Source organism: Nerophis ophidion, linkage group LG19 (assembly GCF_033978795.1).
Source record: "Nerophis ophidion isolate RoL-2023_Sa linkage group LG19, RoL_Noph_v1.0, whole genome shotgun sequence".
Classification (NCBI taxonomy): domain Eukaryota; kingdom Metazoa; phylum Chordata; class Actinopteri; order Syngnathiformes; family Syngnathidae; genus Nerophis; species Nerophis ophidion.
Genome location: NC_084629.1, coordinates 23,566,137 through 23,586,178, shown reverse-complemented (window position 1 = coordinate 23,586,178; position 20,042 = coordinate 23,566,137). Strand labels below are relative to the sequence as shown.

Genomic DNA, 20,042 nt, shown 5'->3' with positions numbered 1-20,042 from the left:
GCTCATTGCTAACAAACAAGAGAATAAAGCATTGCGAAGCCATCAGGAGGTTGCCTACAGCCACAGGTGTAATGATGAAAATGTATTTCAGGCGTCGTGTTGCCCTGGAGCCTGAGAGTGAAGGCGTGCAGGCAGAGCGGGAAAAAGAGGCGGCACTGTGAGTCCAAATCTTTTTGTGTCGTAAACAAACATGGCGGCTTGAGTTTATACCAAAATGGATACATGGATGATAACGGAGAGGATTGGGAGAATGTCATGTGGTGAGATGAAACTAAAATAGAACTTTTTGGTATAAACTCAACGCGTCGTGTTTGGAGGAAAAAGAATACTGAGTTGCATCCCAAGAACACCACACCTACTGTGAAGCATGGGGGTGGAAACATCATGCTTTGGGGCTGTTATTCTGCTAAGGGGACATGACGATTGATCCGTGTTAAGGAAAGAATGAACGGGGCCATGTATCGTGAGATTTTGAGCCAAAACCTCCTTCCATCAGTGAGAGCTTTGAATGGTTGACCAAATACTTATTTTCCACCATAATTTACAAATAAATTCTTAAAAATTCCTACAATGTGAATTCCTGGATTTTTTTTTTCTCATTCTGTCTCTCACAGTTGAAGTGTACCTATGATGAAAATTACAGACCTCCGTCATCATTTTAAGTGGGAGAACTTGCACAATCGTTGGCTGACTAAATACTTTTTTGCCCCACTGTATATACACTATAACCATATATACATCTATGTACACTATAACCACATATAAACCTGTTTGGTGCTTTGGAAAGTTGCTGGGGATCAATTTAGGTTGAGATCAGGTAGAGGTTGAGCTGAGCCATGATTTTATGGCATTTTTAAAATTTAGTAAGGAAGTTCGAATTTTAAGGTCTATTGGTAGTGCATTCTTCATTGTGGTGGCAAAATAGTAGAATGCATTTTTTCCCCAAGAGAGTCTTGAACCTGTCACGCTTACCAGAGACGTGCAGTCGATGGCGAGGCAGCACTAAACCCACCCCTGTGCGCTGCCCTCTTGTTTCCCAGATGTTTGGAGTTCCTGCTTGAGAGCGGAGCGACGGCCTCTCTCAAAGACAAACAAGGTTACAGTCCCGTGCACTACGCTGCAGCCTACGGACACAAACACTGTCTAGAGCTGGTACGTCCGCACACACACACACACACACGCACACGCACACGCACACACACACACACACACACACACACACACACACACGCACACGCACGCGCACGCGAAGCATTTCATTTCCGGCCAAAAAGCTTCCAACTGAAAGTGATTAAAGTGCGGCCCAGGTGGGCGGAGCACTGATCATGTGACACCCTTGTGTCTTGCAGCTGCTGGACAGAGATGACGGTTACCATGACGACCCCGAATGCCCTAACGCTGGGAGCCCCCTGCACCTGGCTGTGAGTATCACAGCAACTTGATTACTTCCTGTCACATGGTAGACACCTGTTCAGTTCTTATTTACTTCCTGTTTACTTCTTGTTGTGTGCTCGATGAGTGTTAACTTCCTGTTTACTTCGCTGTTGTATGTTGGATGTCATACTTCATGTTTTCTTCCTGTCACATGGTGGACGATGACAGGAACTAAACCGGAAGTTTTCTCACCTGCTGTTGTATGGTCAATTTACTTCCTATTCCATGGTACGATTATGACAGACTTCCTGTTTGAATGTTGTTTACTTCCTGCTTACTTGCTGCCACATTATAATGGCAGACTTCCTGTTGATATTTTCTTCCGGTTTACTTCTAGTAGATAATAGCAGATTTCTTGTTGATTTTCTATCACATGGTAGATGATGATCGACTTCCCAATTACAGTACTTCTTGATTATTTCCTGTTGACTTTCTGCCACATGGTAGATCAGGGGTCGGGAACATTTTTGGCTGACAGAGCCATGCAAGCCAAATATTTTAAAATGTATTTCCGTGAGAGCCTTATAATATTTTTTAACACTGAATACAACTAAATGCGTGCATTTTTAAGTAAGACCAACATTTTTAGTAGGGATGACCAATAATATCAGCCTGCCGATATTATCTGCCGATAAATGCTTTAAAATGTAATATTGGAAATGATCAGTATCTGTTTCAAAATGATCGGTATCTGTTTCAAAAAGTATACATTTACAACTGTTTAAAACACCGCTGTGTACATGGATGTAGGGAGAAGTACAGAGCGCCAATAAACCTTAAAGGCACTTCCTTTGCGTGCCGGCCCAGTCACATAATATCTACAGCTTTTCACACACACAAGTGAATGCAAGCATACTTGGTCAACAGCCATAAGTAAACACTGAGGGTGGCCGTATAAACAACTTTAACACTTTTACAAATATGCGCCACATTGTGAATCCACACCAAACAAGAATGACAAACACATTTCGGGAGAACATCCACACCGTAACATAACATAAACACAACAGAACAAATACCCAGAAACCCTTGCAGCACTAACTCTTCCGGGATGCTACAATATACAGCCCTTCTACCGCCTTGGCCCCCCCACCTCAACCCCGCCTCCCCAACCTTGCCCACCTCCACCTCCTCATGCTTTCTCAGGGAGAGCATGTCCCAAATTCCAAGCTGCTGTTTTGAGGCATGTTAAAAAAAATAATGCACTTTGTGTCTTCAATAATAAATATGGCAGTGCCATGTTGCCATTTTTTCCATTACTTGAGTTGATTTATTTTGGAAAACCTTAATGCATCCAGCGGGGCATCACAACAAAATTAGGCATAATAATGTCGAAATTCCACGACTGTTTATATCGGTTTCGGTTGGTATCGGTATCGGTAATTAAGAGTTAGACAATATTGGAATATCGGATATCTGCAAAAAAGCCATTATCGGACATCTCAAATTTTTAGAGTACAATAAGTCTCTTATTCTTTTTAATAACATTGTTTTTCTGAAAACAACCAATAATAAATAAAATACTTCTTATCATCAATGTGACTTCTTGAACGAACAGGTGCGGTAGGAACGGATGGATGGATTAAAATGCATGAGAATGTGTTAGATTTCGAACGTTATTTTTACCACTGTGATTACCAGCGGAATTATTCATTACTTATCGTGTTAAGCAACTTCAGCTAAGATTTATCTGAGTGCCAGGTGCAGTCATCAAAAGAGCCACATCTGGCTCGATTGCCATAGGTTCCCTACCCCTGTGGTAGATGATGGTAGACTTTCCGTTTTCCTCTGGTTTATTTCCTGTTTACGCAGTCACATGGAAGATAATGGTTAGCTTCCTGTTTACCTCTGGTTTATTTCCTGTTTACTTGCCGCCATATGATAATAACAGACTTCCTGTTGCATTACAGACTTCCTGTTTGGCTGATATTTACTTCCGGTTTACTTCTTGTAGTGTGTGAGATGATAGCACGGACTTCCCGTTTACTTCCTGTCACATGATAATGACGGATTTCTTGATTATTTCATGCTTACCCACTATTGTATGGTAAATAATGACAGACATCCTGCCACATGTTTGTAGATAATGACAGGAACTAAACAGGAAATTTACTAAGATGATAGCAGGCTTCCTGTTTACTTCCTGTCACATGGTAGATGATAGACTTCCTGTTTACTTCCTGTCACATGGTAAATGATAGCAGACTTCCTGTCACATGGTAGATGATAGCAGACTTTCTGTTTACTTCCTGTCATATGGTAGCTGATAGCAGACTTCCTGTTTACTTCCTGTCACTTGGTAGATGATAGCAGACTTCCTGTCACATGGTAGATGATAGCAGACTTCCTGTCACATGGTAAGTGATAGCAGACTTCTTGTCACATGGCAGATTATGGCAAACTTCCTGTCACATGGTGGATAATGACAGACTTCTTGTTTACTTCCTGTCACATGGTAGATGATAGCAGACTTCCTGTCACATGGTAGACGATAGCAGACTTCCTGTCACATGGTAGACAATAACAGACTTCCTGTCACATGGTAGACAATAACAGACTTCCTGTCACATGGTAGACGATAGCAGACTTCCTGTCACATGGTAGACGATAGCAGACTTCCTGTCACATGGTAGACGATAGCAGACTTGCTGTCACGTGATGGAAGATAGCAGACTTGCTGTCACATGGTGGAAGATAGCAGACTTGCTGTCACATGGTGGAAGATAGCAGACTTGCTGTCAAATGGTGGAAGATAGCAGACTTGCTGTCACATGGTGTAAGATAGCAGACTTGCTGTCACATGGTGTAAGATAGCAGACTTGCTGTCACGTGATGGAAGATAGCAGACTTGCTGTCACATGGTGGAAGATAGCAGACTTGCTGTCACATGGTGGAAGATAGCAGACTTGCTGTCACATGGTGGAAGATAGCAGACTTGCTGTCACATGGTGGAAGATAGCAGACTTGCTGTCAAATGGTGGAAGATAGCAGACTTGCTGTCACATGGTGGAAGATAGCAGACTTGCTGTCACATGGTGGAAGATAGCAGACTTGCTGTCACATGGTGGAAGATAGCAGACTTGCTGTCACATGGTGGAAGATAGCAGACTTGCTGTCACATGGTGGAAGATAGCAGACTTGCTGTCACATGGTGGAAGATAGCAGACTTGCTGTCACATGGTGGAAGATAGCAGACTTGCTGTCACATGGTGGAAGATAGCAGACTTGCTGTCACATGGTGGAAGATAGCAGACTTGCTGTCACATGGTGGAAGATAGCAGACTTGCTGTCAAATGGTGGAAGATAGCAGACTTGCTGTCACATGGTGTAAGATAGCAGACTTGCTGTCACATGGTGGAAGATAGCAGACTTGCTGTCACATGGTAGAAGATAGCAGGTAGATACGTAAAGGTGATTGTCTGATCTGGCACGTGCAGGCATACCATGGCCACGCCCAGGCCCTGGAGGTGCTGCTTCAAGGCGAGAGGGAGGTAGACCGCGTGGACGAGGCCGGCCGGACCCCTCTGGCCATGGCAGCTCAGCGGGGTCACACGGACTGTGTTCACATCCTCCTCAGCCAGGGGGCGTCGCCGCGCACCTGCAACACGCGGCACGGTGGCACGCCGGTACACCTAGCAGGTAGACTGATTGTCGCTGACGCCGTTTGGCTGACCGTCCGCTAACGTGCTGCGTCCTTCAGTGATGAACGGACACACTTCCTGTGTGCGCCTCCTGCTGGACGATTCGGACAGCGCGGACATGACGGACGCTGCCGACTCTCAGGGACAGTGAGTTGATTCCTCAATCGTCACATGACCTTCTCATCAGTTCCCCCTCATTGGTTGGCCCTCCCTCAGGACCCCTCTGATGCTGGCCGTGGCGGGCGGGCACGTGGACGTGGTGTCGCTGCTGCTGGAGCGGGAAGTAGATGTCAACATGGCCGACACGCACGGCATGACGGCGCTGCATCTCGGGGTGAGCCTCCATACATCTCTGACGACTACTAATAATTAGGAATAATATTTACAAGTACTACTAAGTACTAACAATAAGAACTACTACTACTTAATAATACTATTAATAAGTACTACTACTACTACTACTACTACTAATAATAATGATATTAGAATAATAAGTAATACTAGTAGTACTACTACTAACAATAATAATAACTAATTATACTGATAATTATACTAATTACTAATACTAATAATAAGTAATACTACCACTATTATTACCACTACTAATAAGTAATACTACCAATAAGTAATACTACTACTACTAATAACTAATTCTATCCATCCATCCATCCATCATCTTCCGCTTATCCGAGGTCGGGTCGCGGGGGCAACAGCCTAAGCAGGGAAACCCAGACTTCCCTCTCCCCAGCCACTTCGTCTAGCTCTTCCCGGGGGATCCCGAGGCGTTCCCAGGCCAGCCGGGAGACATAGTCTTCCCAACGTGTCCTGGGTCTTCCCCGTGGCCTCCTACCAGTTGGACGTGCCCTAAACACCTCCCTAGGGAGGCGTTCGGGTGGCATCCTGACCAGATGCCCGAACCACCTCATCTGGCTCCTCTCGATGTGAAGGAGCAGCGGCTTTACTTTGAGTTCCTCCCGGATGGCAGAGCTTCTCACCCTATCTCTAAGGGAGAGCCCCGCCACACGGCGGAGGAAACTCATTTCGGCCGCTTGTACCCGTGATCTTATCCTTTCGGTCATGACCCAAAGCTCATGACCATAGGTGAGGATGGGAACGTAGATCGACCGGTAAATTGAGAGCTTTGCCTTCCGGCTCAGCTCCTTCTTCACCACAACGGACCGGTGCAACGTCCGCATTACTGAAGACGCCGCACCGATCCGCCTGTTGATCTCACGATCCACTCTTCCCTCACTCGTGAACAAGACTCCTAGGTACTTGAACTCCTCCACTTGGGGCAGGGTCTCCTCCCCAACCCGGAGATGGCACTCCACCCTTTTCCGGGCGAGAACCATGGACTCGGACTTGGAGGTGCTGATTCTCATTCCGGTCGCTTCACACTCGGCTGCGAACCGATCCAGCGAGAGCTGAAGATCCCGGTCAGATGAAGCCATCAGGACCACATCATCTGCAAAAAGCAGAGACCTAATCCTGCGGTTACCAAACCGGAACCCCTCAACGCCTTGACTGCGCCTAGAAATTCTGTCCATAAAAGTTATGAACAGAATCGGTGACAAAGGACAGCCTTGGCGGAGTCCAACCCTCACTGGAAATGTGTTCGACTTACTGCCGGCAATGCTCACCAAGCTCTGGCACTGATCGTACAGGGAACAGACCGCCACAATAAGACAGTCCGATACCCCATACTCTCTGAGCACTCCCCACAGGACTTCCCGAGGGACACGGTCGAATGCCTTCTCCAAGTCCACAAAGCACATGTAGACTGGTTGGGCAAACTCCCATGCACCCTCAAGAACCCTGCCGAGAGTATAGAGCTGGTCCACAGTTCCACGACCAGGACGAAAACCACACTGTTCCTCCTGAATCCGAGGTTCGACTATCCGACGTAGCCTCCTCTCCAGTACACCTGAATAAACCTTACCGGGAAGGCTGAGGAGTGTGATCCCACGATAGTTGGAACACACCCTCCGGTCCCCCTTCTTAAAGAGAGGAACCACCACCCCGGTCTGCCAATCCAGAGGTACCGCCCCCGATGTCCACGCGATGCTGCAAAGTCTTGTCAACCAAGACAGCCCCACAGCATCCAGAGCCTTAAGGAACTCCGGGCGGATCTCGTCCACCCCTGGGGCCTTGCTACCGAGGAGCTTTTTAACTACCTCAGCGACCTCAGCCCCAGAAATAGGAGAGTCCACCACAGATTCCCCAGGCACTGCTTCCTCATAGGAAGACGTGTTGGTGGGATTGAGGAGGTCTTCGAAGTATTCCTTCCACCGATCCACAACATCCGCAGTCGAGGTCAGCAGAACACCATCCGCACCATACACGGTGTTGATAGTGCACTGCTTCCCCTTCCTGAGGCGGCGGACGGTGGTCCAGAATCGCTTCGAAGCCGTCCGGAAGTCGTTTTCCATAGCTTCCCCGAACTCTTCCCATGTCCGAGTTTTTGCCTCCGCGACCGCTGAAGCTGCACACCGCTTGGCCTGTCGGTACCTGTCCACTGCCTCCGGAGTCCTATGAGCCAAAAGGACCCGATAGGACTCCTTCTTCAGCTTGACGGCATCCCTCACCGCTGGTGTCCACCAAGGGGTTTTAGGATTACCGCCACGACAGGCACCAACAACCTTGCGACCACAGCTCCGATCTGCCGCCTCGACAATAGAGGTGCGGAACATGGTCCACTCGGACTCAATGTCCAGCACCTCCCTCGTGACATGTTCAAAGTTCTTCCGGAGGTGGGAATTGAAACTTTGTCTGACAGGAGACTCTGCCAGACGTTCCCAGCAGACCCTCACAATGCGTTTGGGCCTCCCAGGTCTGTCCGGCACCCTCCCCCACCATCGCAGCCAACTCACCACCAGGTGGTGATCGGTAGAAAGCTCCGCCCCTCTCTTCACCCGAGTGTCCATAACATGAGGCCGCAAATCCGATGACACAACTACAAAGTCGATCATGGAACTACGGCCTAGGGTGTCCTGGTGCCAAGTGCACATATGGACACCCTTATGTTTGAACATGGTGTTTGTTATGGACAAACTGTGGCGAGCACAAAAGTCCAATAACAAAACACCACTTGGGTTCAGATCCGGGCGGCCATTCTTCCCAATCACGCCTCTCCAGGTTTCACTGTCGTTGCCAACGTGAGCGTTGAAGTCTCCCAGTAGGACAAGGGAATCACCCGGGGGAGCACTTTCCAGTACTCCCTCGAGCGTTCCCAAAAAGGGTAGGTACTCTGAACTGCTGTTTGGTGCGTAAGCACAAACAACAGTCAGGACCCGTCCCCCCACCCGAAGGCGGAGGGAGGCTACCCTTTCGTCCACCGGGATGAACTCCAACGTACAGGCTTTGAGCCGGGGGGAAACAAGAATTGCCACCCCAGCCCGTCGCCTCTCACTGCCGGCAACGCCAGAGTGGAAGAGGGTCCAATCCCTCTCGAGAGAAGTGGTTCCAGAGCCCTTGCTGTGCGTCGAAGTGAGTCCGACTATATCCAGCCGGAATTTCTCGACTTCGCGCACTAGCTCAGGCTCTTTCCCCCCCAGTGACGTGACGTTCCACGTCCCAAGAGCTAGCTTCTGTAGCCGAGGATCGGACCGCCAAGTGCCCTGCCTTCGGCTGTCGCCCAGCTCACATTGCACCCGACCTCTATGGCCCCTGCTATGGGTAGTGAGCCCATTGGAGGGGTGACCCACGTTGCCTCTTCGGGCTGTGCCCGGCCGGGCCCCATTGGAACAGGCCCGGCCACCAGGCGCTCGCCATCGTGCCCCACCTCCGGGCCTGGCTCCAGAGGGGGGCCCCGGTGACCCGCGTCCGGGCGAGGGAAATCTGGGTCCATGATGTTTCTTCTTCATAAAGGTCTTCGAGCTAACTAATTCTACTGCTGCTACTATTACTACTACTAAGTAATACTACTACTACTACTACTACCAGTATTATTATTAATATCAATAATAATAAATATTTCTACTACTACTACTACTAATAATACTACTGCTACTACTATTAATATTAATAAGTAATACTACTGCTACTACTAATACTACTACTAATAATAAGTACTACTACTAATACTAATACTTATAAGTAATACTATTATAACTAAGTAATACCAATAGTACAAATAATAATACTACTAGTACTAATAATGATACTCATACTAAGTAATAGTACTACTACTAGTAGTACAAAGTAATACTACTAAAACATTCTAATACAATTACTACTGCTACTAAGTAATATTACTACAAAAATAATTCTAATACAACTGCTACTAAGTAATATTACTATTAAGTAATTCTACGATGACTACCACTACTAATATTAAATACTACTACTACTACTACTACTACTACTAATAATAATAACAATAATAATAATAATAAGTAATATTACTAATAATAAAAATAACAAATAATACAACTACTAATAATTATAATAAGTAATACCACTACTACTACAACCAATAGTAATAATAAGTAAGACTACTATTTCTACTACTAATAAGTAATAACTAACAATAAACATAACAAGTAATACTGATAATTTTACCAAGTAAGTACCTACTCAGTGGCCTAGTGGTTAGAGTGTCCGCCCTGAGATCGGTAAGTTGTGAGTTCAAACCCCGGCAAAGTCATATCAAAGACTATAAAAATGTGACCCATTACCTCCCTGCTTGGCACTCAGCATTAAGGGTTGGAATTGGGGGTTAAATCACCAAAACTGATTCCTGGGCGCGGCCACCACTGCTGCTCACTGCTCCCCTTACCTCCCAGGGGGTGATCAAGGGTGATGGGTCCAATGCAGAGAATAATTTCGCCACACCTCGTGCGTGTGTGACAATCATTGGTACTTTAACTTTAATCTTAAATTTTTATAGTAATAACACTACTACTAATAATAATTATACCACTACTACTACTAATAAGTATTTACACTACTAATACTATTAATAATAAGTAATACTACTAATACTAATAATGACAAGTACTATGACAAATACTAGTAATGACAAGTACTACTACTAATACTAATAATGACAAGCACTGTTACTACTACTACTACTAATAAAGCAATACAAAATAATAGCAAATAATACTACTGCAACTAATATTAAATATCACTACAACTACTATTGATAAGTAATACTACTATTATTAACAATAAGTGATACTACTACTACTACTACCAAGTAGCAATACTAATACGTAATGTACTAACACAACTAAGTAATACTATTACTAATAATAATAATAAGGAAAAGTACCACCACTAATGATAATAAGTAGTACTATTATTAATAATCAATAATATTTCAACTAATATTAATAAGTAATACTCTTACTAAGTAATATTATTATTACTAATAATAACAAGTAATACTGTTACTAATAGTAACAAGTCATACTACTACTACTACTACTACTACTAATGCTAATAAGTAATATTACTACTACTAATAATAACAAGTGACACTGCTATTAACAAGTAATACTACTACTACTAAAAAGCACAAAATACAATACAACCTTTCAAACGGTTGTGCAAGTGTAAAAATAAGTTGGCATTAACGCGCTCAAACAAAATGCTGTTTTACATTTTTTGATGAATGATGAAAGCTCACATCATTGTTTTCGTTCCTAAAAAACATCAAAAAAAGACGTATTTAAAGCTGTAAAAATTGAAAAAACATTACATTAATTTAGATAAGTTAGCTAAAATATATATTTAATATTTTTATTTTAATATTTACAATTTTCATATTTTAAATAAAAATAAATTTAAAAAATCTGACGATAAAGCATAAAAAGACACAGTTAACCGTGGAAATATTTAGATGCTTTTTTTCGTTTCACAAAATGCTGATTTTATCCACACAGTTACTTTTCTTTGCATAATGTTCTGCTCCTCTAAAAATGGGCAACTTGTTACTTCAGGAGTTTTGGACTTTAGAGGTTCTGTTGTGTTTACAATGTTTTTAAGGTTCTAAAGAATTTTAATAATTTTGTTAGTACAAATTTTAGACAAGTTTATTATGCACAAGGACCTTACGCAAACAAACGCCGACAAAAATGTCCAAGAGTTTTGTGTGCGTTTCCTTTTTTCTTGTGGTCAGTAAAGGGGACACGAAATCAGAGCAGGGCCCCCGAGTGGCCGGATAAGTCACTGCAAGTCATTCTTGTTTCTCTTTCTAGCTGCTGTGCGGCCAGGAGGAGTGCGTCCAGTGTCTTCTGGAGCAGGAGGCCTCTGTGTTGCTGGGCGACGCGCGAGGTCGCACCGCCATCCACCTGGCTGCGGCGCGCGGACACGCCTCCTGGCTGAGCGAGCTGCTGAGCATCGCCTGCCCCGAGCCCGACTCGCTGCCCCCCCTCAAAGACCACCACGGATACACGCCGCTGCACTGGGCCTGCTACCATGGTAGGTGTGGGAGAGTGGGCGGAGCCTGTGATGTATCATGTTTACACGTGTGTGTGTGTGTGTGTTAAGGTCACGAGGGCTGTGTGGAGGTACTCCTGGAGCAGAAAGGTTGTCGCTGCATTGACGGCAACCCGTTCACGCCGCTGCACTGTGCCGTGTAAGTTCTCTTGTAGGCAATGAGGCAAAATGGAGTGCAGTACATGGCTGCAACCAGCAAAGGTGCTGTTGACTTGTAGCACAATAACCTGAAAGGAATTAATGACTTGTGTGAATATACAGTGGGGCAAAAAAGTATTTAGTCAGCCACCGATTGTGCAAGTACTCCCACTTAAAAGGATGACAGAGATCCGTAATTTTCATCATAGGTACACTTCAACTGTGAGAGACAGAATGTGAAAAAAAATCCAGGAATTCACATTGTACGAATTTATGTCGAGTTTATGTCGAGTTTATACCAAAAAGTTCTATTTTAGTTTCATCTGACCACATGACATTCTCCCAATCCTCTGCTGTATCATCCATGTATCCATTTTGGTATAAACTCAACTCGTCGTGTTTGGAGGAAGAAGAATACTGAGTTGCATCCCAAGAACACCATACCTACTGTGAAGCATGGGGGTGGAAACATCATGCTTTGGGGCTGTTTTTCTGCTAAGGGGACAGGACGATTGATCCGTGTTAAGGAAAGAATGAATGGGGCCATGTATCGTGAGATTTTGAGCCAAAACCTCCTTCCATCAGTGAGAGCTTTGAATAGTTGACCAAATACTTATTTTTCACCATAATTTACAAATAAATTCTTTAAAATTCTTACAATGTGAATTCCTGGATTTTTTTTTCATATTCTGTCTCTCACAGTTGAAGTGTACCTATGATGAAAATTACAGACCTCTGTCATCATTTTAAGTGGGAGAACTTGCACAATCGGTGGCTGACTAAATACTTTTTTTTTGCCCCACTGTAAATGCCTTTCTGGGCACTCGGACAGTGCTTAAATAATGCTGTAACAAACTAAAAATGTATAATAAATATTGTTTTTTAATTAAACTGCAGTAACTTAATAAAAAACAAAATTAAGTTGGAGGACAAAAACTAATATTTAAAAAAATATATAGAACCATTATTCATGTAATACATTTTAAATTAATATATTCAAATTATAAAATATAGTTAAACCTATTTATTATTTATTTCATGAGCAATATTCTTCATATTTTTATGGGTTATTCACTTCAATTCAGGACCTTTTTAATTATTAAAGGCATAAATACGCATCTAGTGTGTATTTAACTGCATTTAATTTATTCATGACACAGTATTTACATGTAAATAAATTAATTACAATTAAAATATTTACAAATAAATTAGAATAAAAATACATGTGTATATGTAGTAAATATAAAATATTTTAAACTCTCGTAATGTTTTAAAGAATGACAATTTGATATTTTCTACCTAGATGTCCATTTTATTAATGCATTTTTGTCAAATGATTGTATGTTAATTTCTGGCATGTGTCGCTAATAGTGTGAACGACCACGAGGCGTGTGCGTCACTGCTGCTGGACGCCATGGGCTCGGACATCGTCGGCTGCAAGGACGCTAAAAACCGGTAAAAAGTGTGTGTGTGTGTGTGTGTGTGTGTGTGTGTGTGTGTGTGTGTGTGTGTGTGTGTGTGTGTGTGTGTGTGTATATATATACATGTCATCCTGGCGTTTCATCCTCCTCCTCTCCCAGCACCCCACTCCACGCGGCGGCCTTCTCGGGTCACGTGGATAGCGTCCAGCTGCTCCTTTCCCATGATGCACCCGTGGACGCCGTGGACCAATTGGGTCGCAGCGCGGTGATGATGGCGGCCGAGAAAGGTCGCGTCGGGGTCCTCGGTGAGCAGACTTCCTGTCACGTGTCCACGGAATTGTTTTATAAAATTTACAATGTGTTTCACGTGCAGAGGTCCTGCTCAAAGGCGCCACCAGCAGCCTTCATCAGGCGGACAAAGACGGCAACACCGCCTTGCATCTCGCTTGTAAGAATGTAAGTGTCCACTAGGGGGCTCTACTCACTCAGAGTCCAATACAAGTTTTAACCACATTGGACCCAGTATAGGAATTTATTTTTAATTAGCATATTCCCTCAGAATAACATAATTAAGCAGTATGTTTATTAGAGGCATTTAAATATACACGGTAAATTTTGGATAACATTTTTTTACCAGAAGGGAAAAAGAAGGTTTGTTGGAGGTAAGGTGTTCATGGAAAAAATTGTAGCATTATTTGGAAAAAATAAATCCCCATATAAATAACTTACTTACACTTAAATACTCTCAACAACAACATAGAGAAAAGGCAATTTTCCTGAGGTGTTTATTTGAGGTAGGGTGTTTATGGATAAAAAGGCCTTTATTATTTCATATTATTAAATATTTTTTAAAACACACAATGCTTAAAATATCAACTATAATAACACCTGTTATTTTTTTTCTGTGTCAAATAACGAGCCAATTATTAGAGGTAAATCATTTATGGAGAAGGCCCTTAATATTATTTTTAAACTTATTTGCCTAAAATATAATACCAGAGGTTATTTTTTTCTGTGAAAAAGAAAGGTGTTTAAGGCGAGGCATTTATGGACTAGAGGGCCTTTATTATTTTTCATTATTATTGAAATAATTTACAACACACAAATATTGTCAAAATATAGTATTGAAATAACACTTCTGTGTCTAAAAAGGTGTTTATGGGAGGGAAACTACTTTATTTGTATAATATTAAATGTAATTTTTTTGCCACACACTGTAAAATAATAACACCTGTTACTCCTACTGTATAGGGAAATGGTATGGCATTTTCAACTGTATTTTGATATTTATTTGAATTTCTTATTTTTATTTTAATTAATGCTAAAACAATAAAATACATTGTAAAGTATGAAAAAATTTGTTTATTTGTGACCAGGCATTTATGGATAAGAAGGACTTTGTTTTTATTTTAGCGTCCACATGAATTACAAAATAAAGTTAAAAAGGGTTTTTATTTTAGGTTAAGTATTTATGGTTGAGAACGTCTTTATTATAATATCATTATTCAAATCATTTTAAATACACAAATAATGCCCAAAATACAACAATAACACCTAGTATTTTTCTGAGGCTAAATATGTGTTTATTAGAGGTAAGGTGTTTATGGAAGAGCTAAATACTTAATTTTATTAATATTTAATGTTAATAATTTTGCCACACACAATGCGTTAAACAAATTAAAAGAACACCTGTTACACCTATTGGCGGGGAAAAAAGAATGTTTCTTTACAGTTATGGCATTTTTTGACTTTATTTTGATAGTTATTTATTCGAATTACTTATGTTTTAATTAAAGCTAAAACAATCAAATATAGTATAAAGTATGAAAAAAGGTTTTTATTTAAGACCAGGCATTTATGGATGACAATGACTTTAAAAAAAAATATATATATATATTTTTCAAATTAACGTAGCGCTAGAAATATATATATATATATATATATATATATAAAAGTGTTAAATGTTTTTATTTGATAGGCATTAATGGATAAGAAGGTCTTTATTAATGAGCTTTAATAATATTTCATACGAAAAATGTTTCCACATGCAGTGCGCAACAAACTAAATCTATATTATTAAAATATTATGTTATTTTTATATGTATTTTTTCATCTATAACAAAGCTACAAAACAGTGAAATATAATAAAGCTGTCTACTATTGTTAGAAGAGTTGGAATGTCTATTAGAGGAAATACGGTAACGGAAGGTCTTGACTCTGACGTCCTTCCAGGGCAAAGAAGATTGCGTCCTGCTGATCTTGGACAAATTGTCCGACTCGATGCAAATCAACGCCACAAACGCCGCGCTGCAAACGTGAGTTGTGTGCTGCCACAAAACATCTGCCGAGGTGACGTGCTGTAGTAGTGACCTTTGACCTCTCCCTGACAGCCCCCTCCACCTGGCGGCTCGTAGCGGACTCAAACAGGCGGTCCAGGAGCTGCTGTCCCGTGGAGCCAACATCCAGACTGTGGACGAGAACGGTAAGGTGGACTCGTCTCTACCTGTCTCTCTACGTGCTGATGTGTGGCACTTTGTCTGCTTCACCCTTTGCTATTTTTGTTAGCCTAGCATCAAAGAGTCATAATTATTATATCTCTGTGGTCTGACACATTTGTATATATACATATTTTTTAAGTACTATTCATTATTATACAAACCCCGTTTCCATATGAGTTGGGAAATTGTGTTGGATGTAAAATATAAACAGAATACAATGATTTGCTAATCCTTATCAACCCATATTCAATTAAATGCACTACAAAGACAAGATATTTGATGTTCAAACTCATAAACTTTATTTTTTTTTGCAAATAATAATTAACTTAGAATTCCATGGCTGCAACATGTGCCAAAGTAGTTGGGAAAGGGCATGTTCACCATTGTGTTACATCACATTTTCTTTTAACAACACTATATAAACGTTTGGGAACTGAGGAAACTAATTGTTGAAGCTTTGAAAGAGGAATTCTTTACTATTCTTGCTTGATGTACAGCTTAAGTTGTTCAACAGTCCGGCGTCTTGTTGTCGTATTTTATGCTTCATAATGCGCCACACATTTTCGATGGGAGACATGTCTGGACTGCAGGCGGGCCAGGAAAGTACCAGCACTATTTTACTACAAAGCCACGCTGTTGTAACACATGGATTGGCATTGTTTTGCTAAAATAAGCAGGGGTGTCCATGATAACGTTGCTTGGATGACAACATATGTTGAAAAAAAACCTGTATGGACCATTCAGCATTAATGGTGCCTTCACAGATGTGTAAGTTAGCCATGCCATGGGCACTAATGCACCCCCATACCATCACAGATGCTGGCTTTTGAACTTCGCGCCTATAACAATCCGATGGTTATTTTCCTCTTTGTTCCGGAGGACACCACGTCCACAGTTTCCAAATATAATTTGAAATGTGGACTCGTCAGACCACAGAACACTTTGCATCTGTCCATTTTAGATGAGCTTGGGCCTAGCGAACCCGGCGGCGTTTCTGGGTGTTGTTGATAAATGGGCTTTGCTTTGCAGAGTAGAGTTTTAACTTGCACTTACAGATGTAGCGACCAACTGTAGTTACTGACAGTGGTTTTATGAAGTCTTCCTGAGCCCATGTGGTATATCCTTTACACACTGTCGGTTTTTGATGCAGTATCGCCTTAGGGATCAACGGTCCGTAATATCATTGCTTACATGCAGTGATTTCTCCAGATTTTCTGAACCTTTTGATGATTTTACGGAAAGTAGATAGTAAAAATCCCTAAATTCCTTGCAATAGCTCGTTGAGAAATGTTGTTCTAAAACTGTTCGAAAATTTGCTTACAAAGTGGTGACCCTCGCCCCATCCTTGTTTGTGAATTACTTAGCATTTCATGGAAGCTGCTTTTATTCCCAATCATGGCACCCACCTGTTCCCAGTTAACCTGGACACCTGTGGGATGTTCCAAATAAGTGTTTGATGAGCATTCCCCAACTTTATCAGTATTTATTGCCACCTTTCTCCAACTTCTTTGTCACGTGTTGCTGGCATCAAATTCTAAATTTAATGATTATTCGCGAAAAAAAAAAGTGAATATCAGTGTGAACATCAAATACGTTGTCTGTAACATATTCAACTTAATAAGGGTTGAAAATGATTTGTATATCATTGTATTCCGTTTATATTTACATCTAACACAATTTCACAACTCATATGGAAACGGGGTTTGTATATATATATATATATATATAAATATATATATATATATATATATATATATATATATACACACACACACACATAAAATACAGTACAGGCCAAAATTTCGGACACACCTCATTCCATGTGTGTTCCTTTTTTACATGACTATTTACATTGTAGATTGTCACTGAAGGCATCAAAACTATGAATGAACACGTGGAGTTATGTACTTCACAAAAAAAGGTGAAATAACTGAAAACATATTTTATATTCTAGTTCCTTCAAAATAGCCACCCTTTGCTCAGATTACTTTTTCGCACACTCTTGGCATTCTCTCAATGAGCTTTAAGAGGTAGTCACCCGAAATGGTTTTCACTTCACAGGTGTGCTTGAAACTCACAGAGAGAATGCCAAGAGTGTGCAAAGCAGTAATCAGAGCAAAGGGTGGCTATTTTAAAGAAACTAGAACGGGGGTCAGCAACCCACGGCTCTTAAGTGCTGCCCCAGTTGCTCCATGGAGCATTTATAAAAAACGATTGAAAATTGAAAAAGACGGGGGAAAAATAATGTTTTTGTTTTAGCATGTTTTTTGTTTGAGATAAAACATGACACAATCATTCCTAATTGTAAGGAAGCCCACTTTTTAATATGTTGGTATGTATGCTTCACTGATGAGAGTATTTGGTGAACATCGTTTTGTCCTACTAATTTCGGCGGTTCTTGAACTCACCATAGTGTGGACTGTGACGCAACAGTTTGTTTACATGTAAAATCTTCCTCTCCTCCTTTCTTATTTTGTCCACCAAAAGTTGTGTTATTTGGTCACTGCATGACTGTTAGCTAATCGATGCTAACATGCTATTTAGGCTAGCTTTATGTAAATATCGCATCATTATGCTTGGTTTTTTAGGTATATTTGAGCTCATTTAATATCCTTTACTTTTATATAACTTAGTTTTGCATGTCTCACGATTCATTGTCTGTATGTAATATTGGCTGCATTTTATGTGCCATGTTGCTCAAGACCACAGCAAACATTACGTAGCTTGCCAAAGATTGTAATAAACCTATTAGAAGCCTGCCGTTTTCTTTAACTTGGACAAAAACATCTATACCATGGGTGTCAAAATCTGGCCCGCCGTGTGATTTAATTTGGCCCTTGAGGCAATATCAATTTAGCATTAGAGCTGGTCCGCCGGTGTTATACAGCGTCGGTGCCGCTGTAACACCGCATTCACCGCTAATACTCATACTTGCCAACCCTCCTAATTTTCCCGGTAGACTCCCGAAGTTCAGCGCCCCTCCCGAAAATCTCCCAGGGCAACCATTCTCCCAAATTTCTACCGATTTCCACCTGGACAACTATATTGGGGGCGTGCATTTAAGGCACTGCCTTTAGCATTCTCTACAACCTGTCGTCACGTCCGCTTTTCCTCCATACTAACAGCGTTTCACATAATATTTGTGGCTTACACACACAACACACACACACACACACACGCGCGCACAAGTGAATGGAAGGCATACTTGGTCAAAAGCCATACAGGTCACACTGAGGGTGGCCGTATAAACAACTTTAGTACTGTTACAAATATGAACCACACTGTGAACCCACACCAAACAAGAATGACCAACACATTTCGGGTGAACATCCGCACCGTAACACAACAGAACAAATACCCACAAACCTATGCAGCACTAACTCTTCCGGGAAACTTCCAGCAAACTGACCAATAATTAACGTTTTATACATGCATTTTCTCTTGCTACTTCAAGGCTTGAATGTTTGGTTCATTCATTATTGTTATTTTATTTTCAAATGTATTATTAGCCTGTGGAAAAAAATGGATATTTACCTCAGAAGATTGAAAATACAAAAAAATACATTACATTTTTATTTAAATTTTATTTGATATGCCATTGATATTCTTTTAATTATTTTTATTATTATTTGAAACTGGATTTTGCATGTCACTAAAGTTATATAAGCCTTGCTTGTTCAATATTTAATGCAAAACTTGTTTGGGTCCCTATTAAAAGGTTAATTTGTTCAACCTTGGCCCGCGGCTTACTTCAGTTTAAAATTTTGGCCCACACTATATTTGAGTTTGACACCCCTGATCTATACCTTTGGCCATTAAAAGCCAGTCGTTTCTTGGAATTATGTCACCTTCTGAGTATCCTCTGATTTACTAATTGTTTCTAATGTTGTAAAAATGTGTAGAATAAATATAAAATGTCAACATTGATTTGCTTCAGCCTGCCACACTGTCATTTTGATAGTAGGCTAATATAGACACTAACGTCATGTGTTGCGTTTATTGTAAGACTTACATACAGCTTTTCATTTTTTGAAGCTCCTATATTTTTGGTTGAATATGGCTCTTTCAAAGTTTTGGGTTGCCAACTCCTGAACTACAATATAAACCTGTTTTCAGTTGTTTCACTTTTTTTTGTTAATAAGTACATAACTCCACATGTGTTCATTCATAATTTTGGTGCCTTCAGTGACAATCTACAAAGTAAATAATCATGAAAGTAAAGAAAACATTGAATGAGAAGGTGTGTCCAACCTTTTGGCCTGTATTGAGAATATTTATATATGAATGATAAAGTTGTTTTTATTATCACAAAATAATTTAGAAAATGTTTTTTTTTTTTTTTTTTTTTAATAAACTTTCTGCAGTATTGACCAAACAAATAAGCTTTGGCTGAAAGTGCAATTTTCAAATGTTTGTTTGCATAAAGTGTTGACTGCATGGACAATAGTTTTGGGACAAAGTCAACA

At 41.1% G+C, this 20,042-nt stretch overlaps 1 protein-coding gene across 3 annotated transcripts in view; it reads left to right on the top strand.

The window, feature by feature from the left end:
- Positions 1 to 20,042, top strand: part of ankrd44 (ankyrin repeat domain 44) — a 59,147-nt gene that overhangs the window by 36,133 nt on the left and 2,972 nt on the right. For all 3 annotated transcript variants that reach the window (XM_061879599.1, XM_061879598.1, XM_061879601.1), the window contains 13 exons: positions 92 to 157; positions 1,041 to 1,152; positions 1,350 to 1,421; positions 4,872 to 5,073; positions 5,135 to 5,222; positions 5,292 to 5,409; positions 11,279 to 11,501; positions 11,571 to 11,658; positions 13,029 to 13,112; positions 13,238 to 13,383; positions 13,452 to 13,534; positions 15,311 to 15,393; positions 15,469 to 15,560. In XM_061879599.1, coding sequence (XP_061735583.1) covers positions 92 to 157; positions 1,041 to 1,152; positions 1,350 to 1,421; positions 4,872 to 5,073; positions 5,135 to 5,222; positions 5,292 to 5,409; positions 11,279 to 11,501; positions 11,571 to 11,658; positions 13,029 to 13,112; positions 13,238 to 13,383; positions 13,452 to 13,534; positions 15,311 to 15,393; positions 15,469 to 15,560 — 1,457 coding nt within the window. The remainder of the gene's footprint in view (positions 1 to 91; positions 158 to 1,040; positions 1,153 to 1,349; positions 1,422 to 4,871; positions 5,074 to 5,134; positions 5,223 to 5,291; positions 5,410 to 11,278; positions 11,502 to 11,570; positions 11,659 to 13,028; positions 13,113 to 13,237; positions 13,384 to 13,451; positions 13,535 to 15,310; positions 15,394 to 15,468; positions 15,561 to 20,042) is intronic.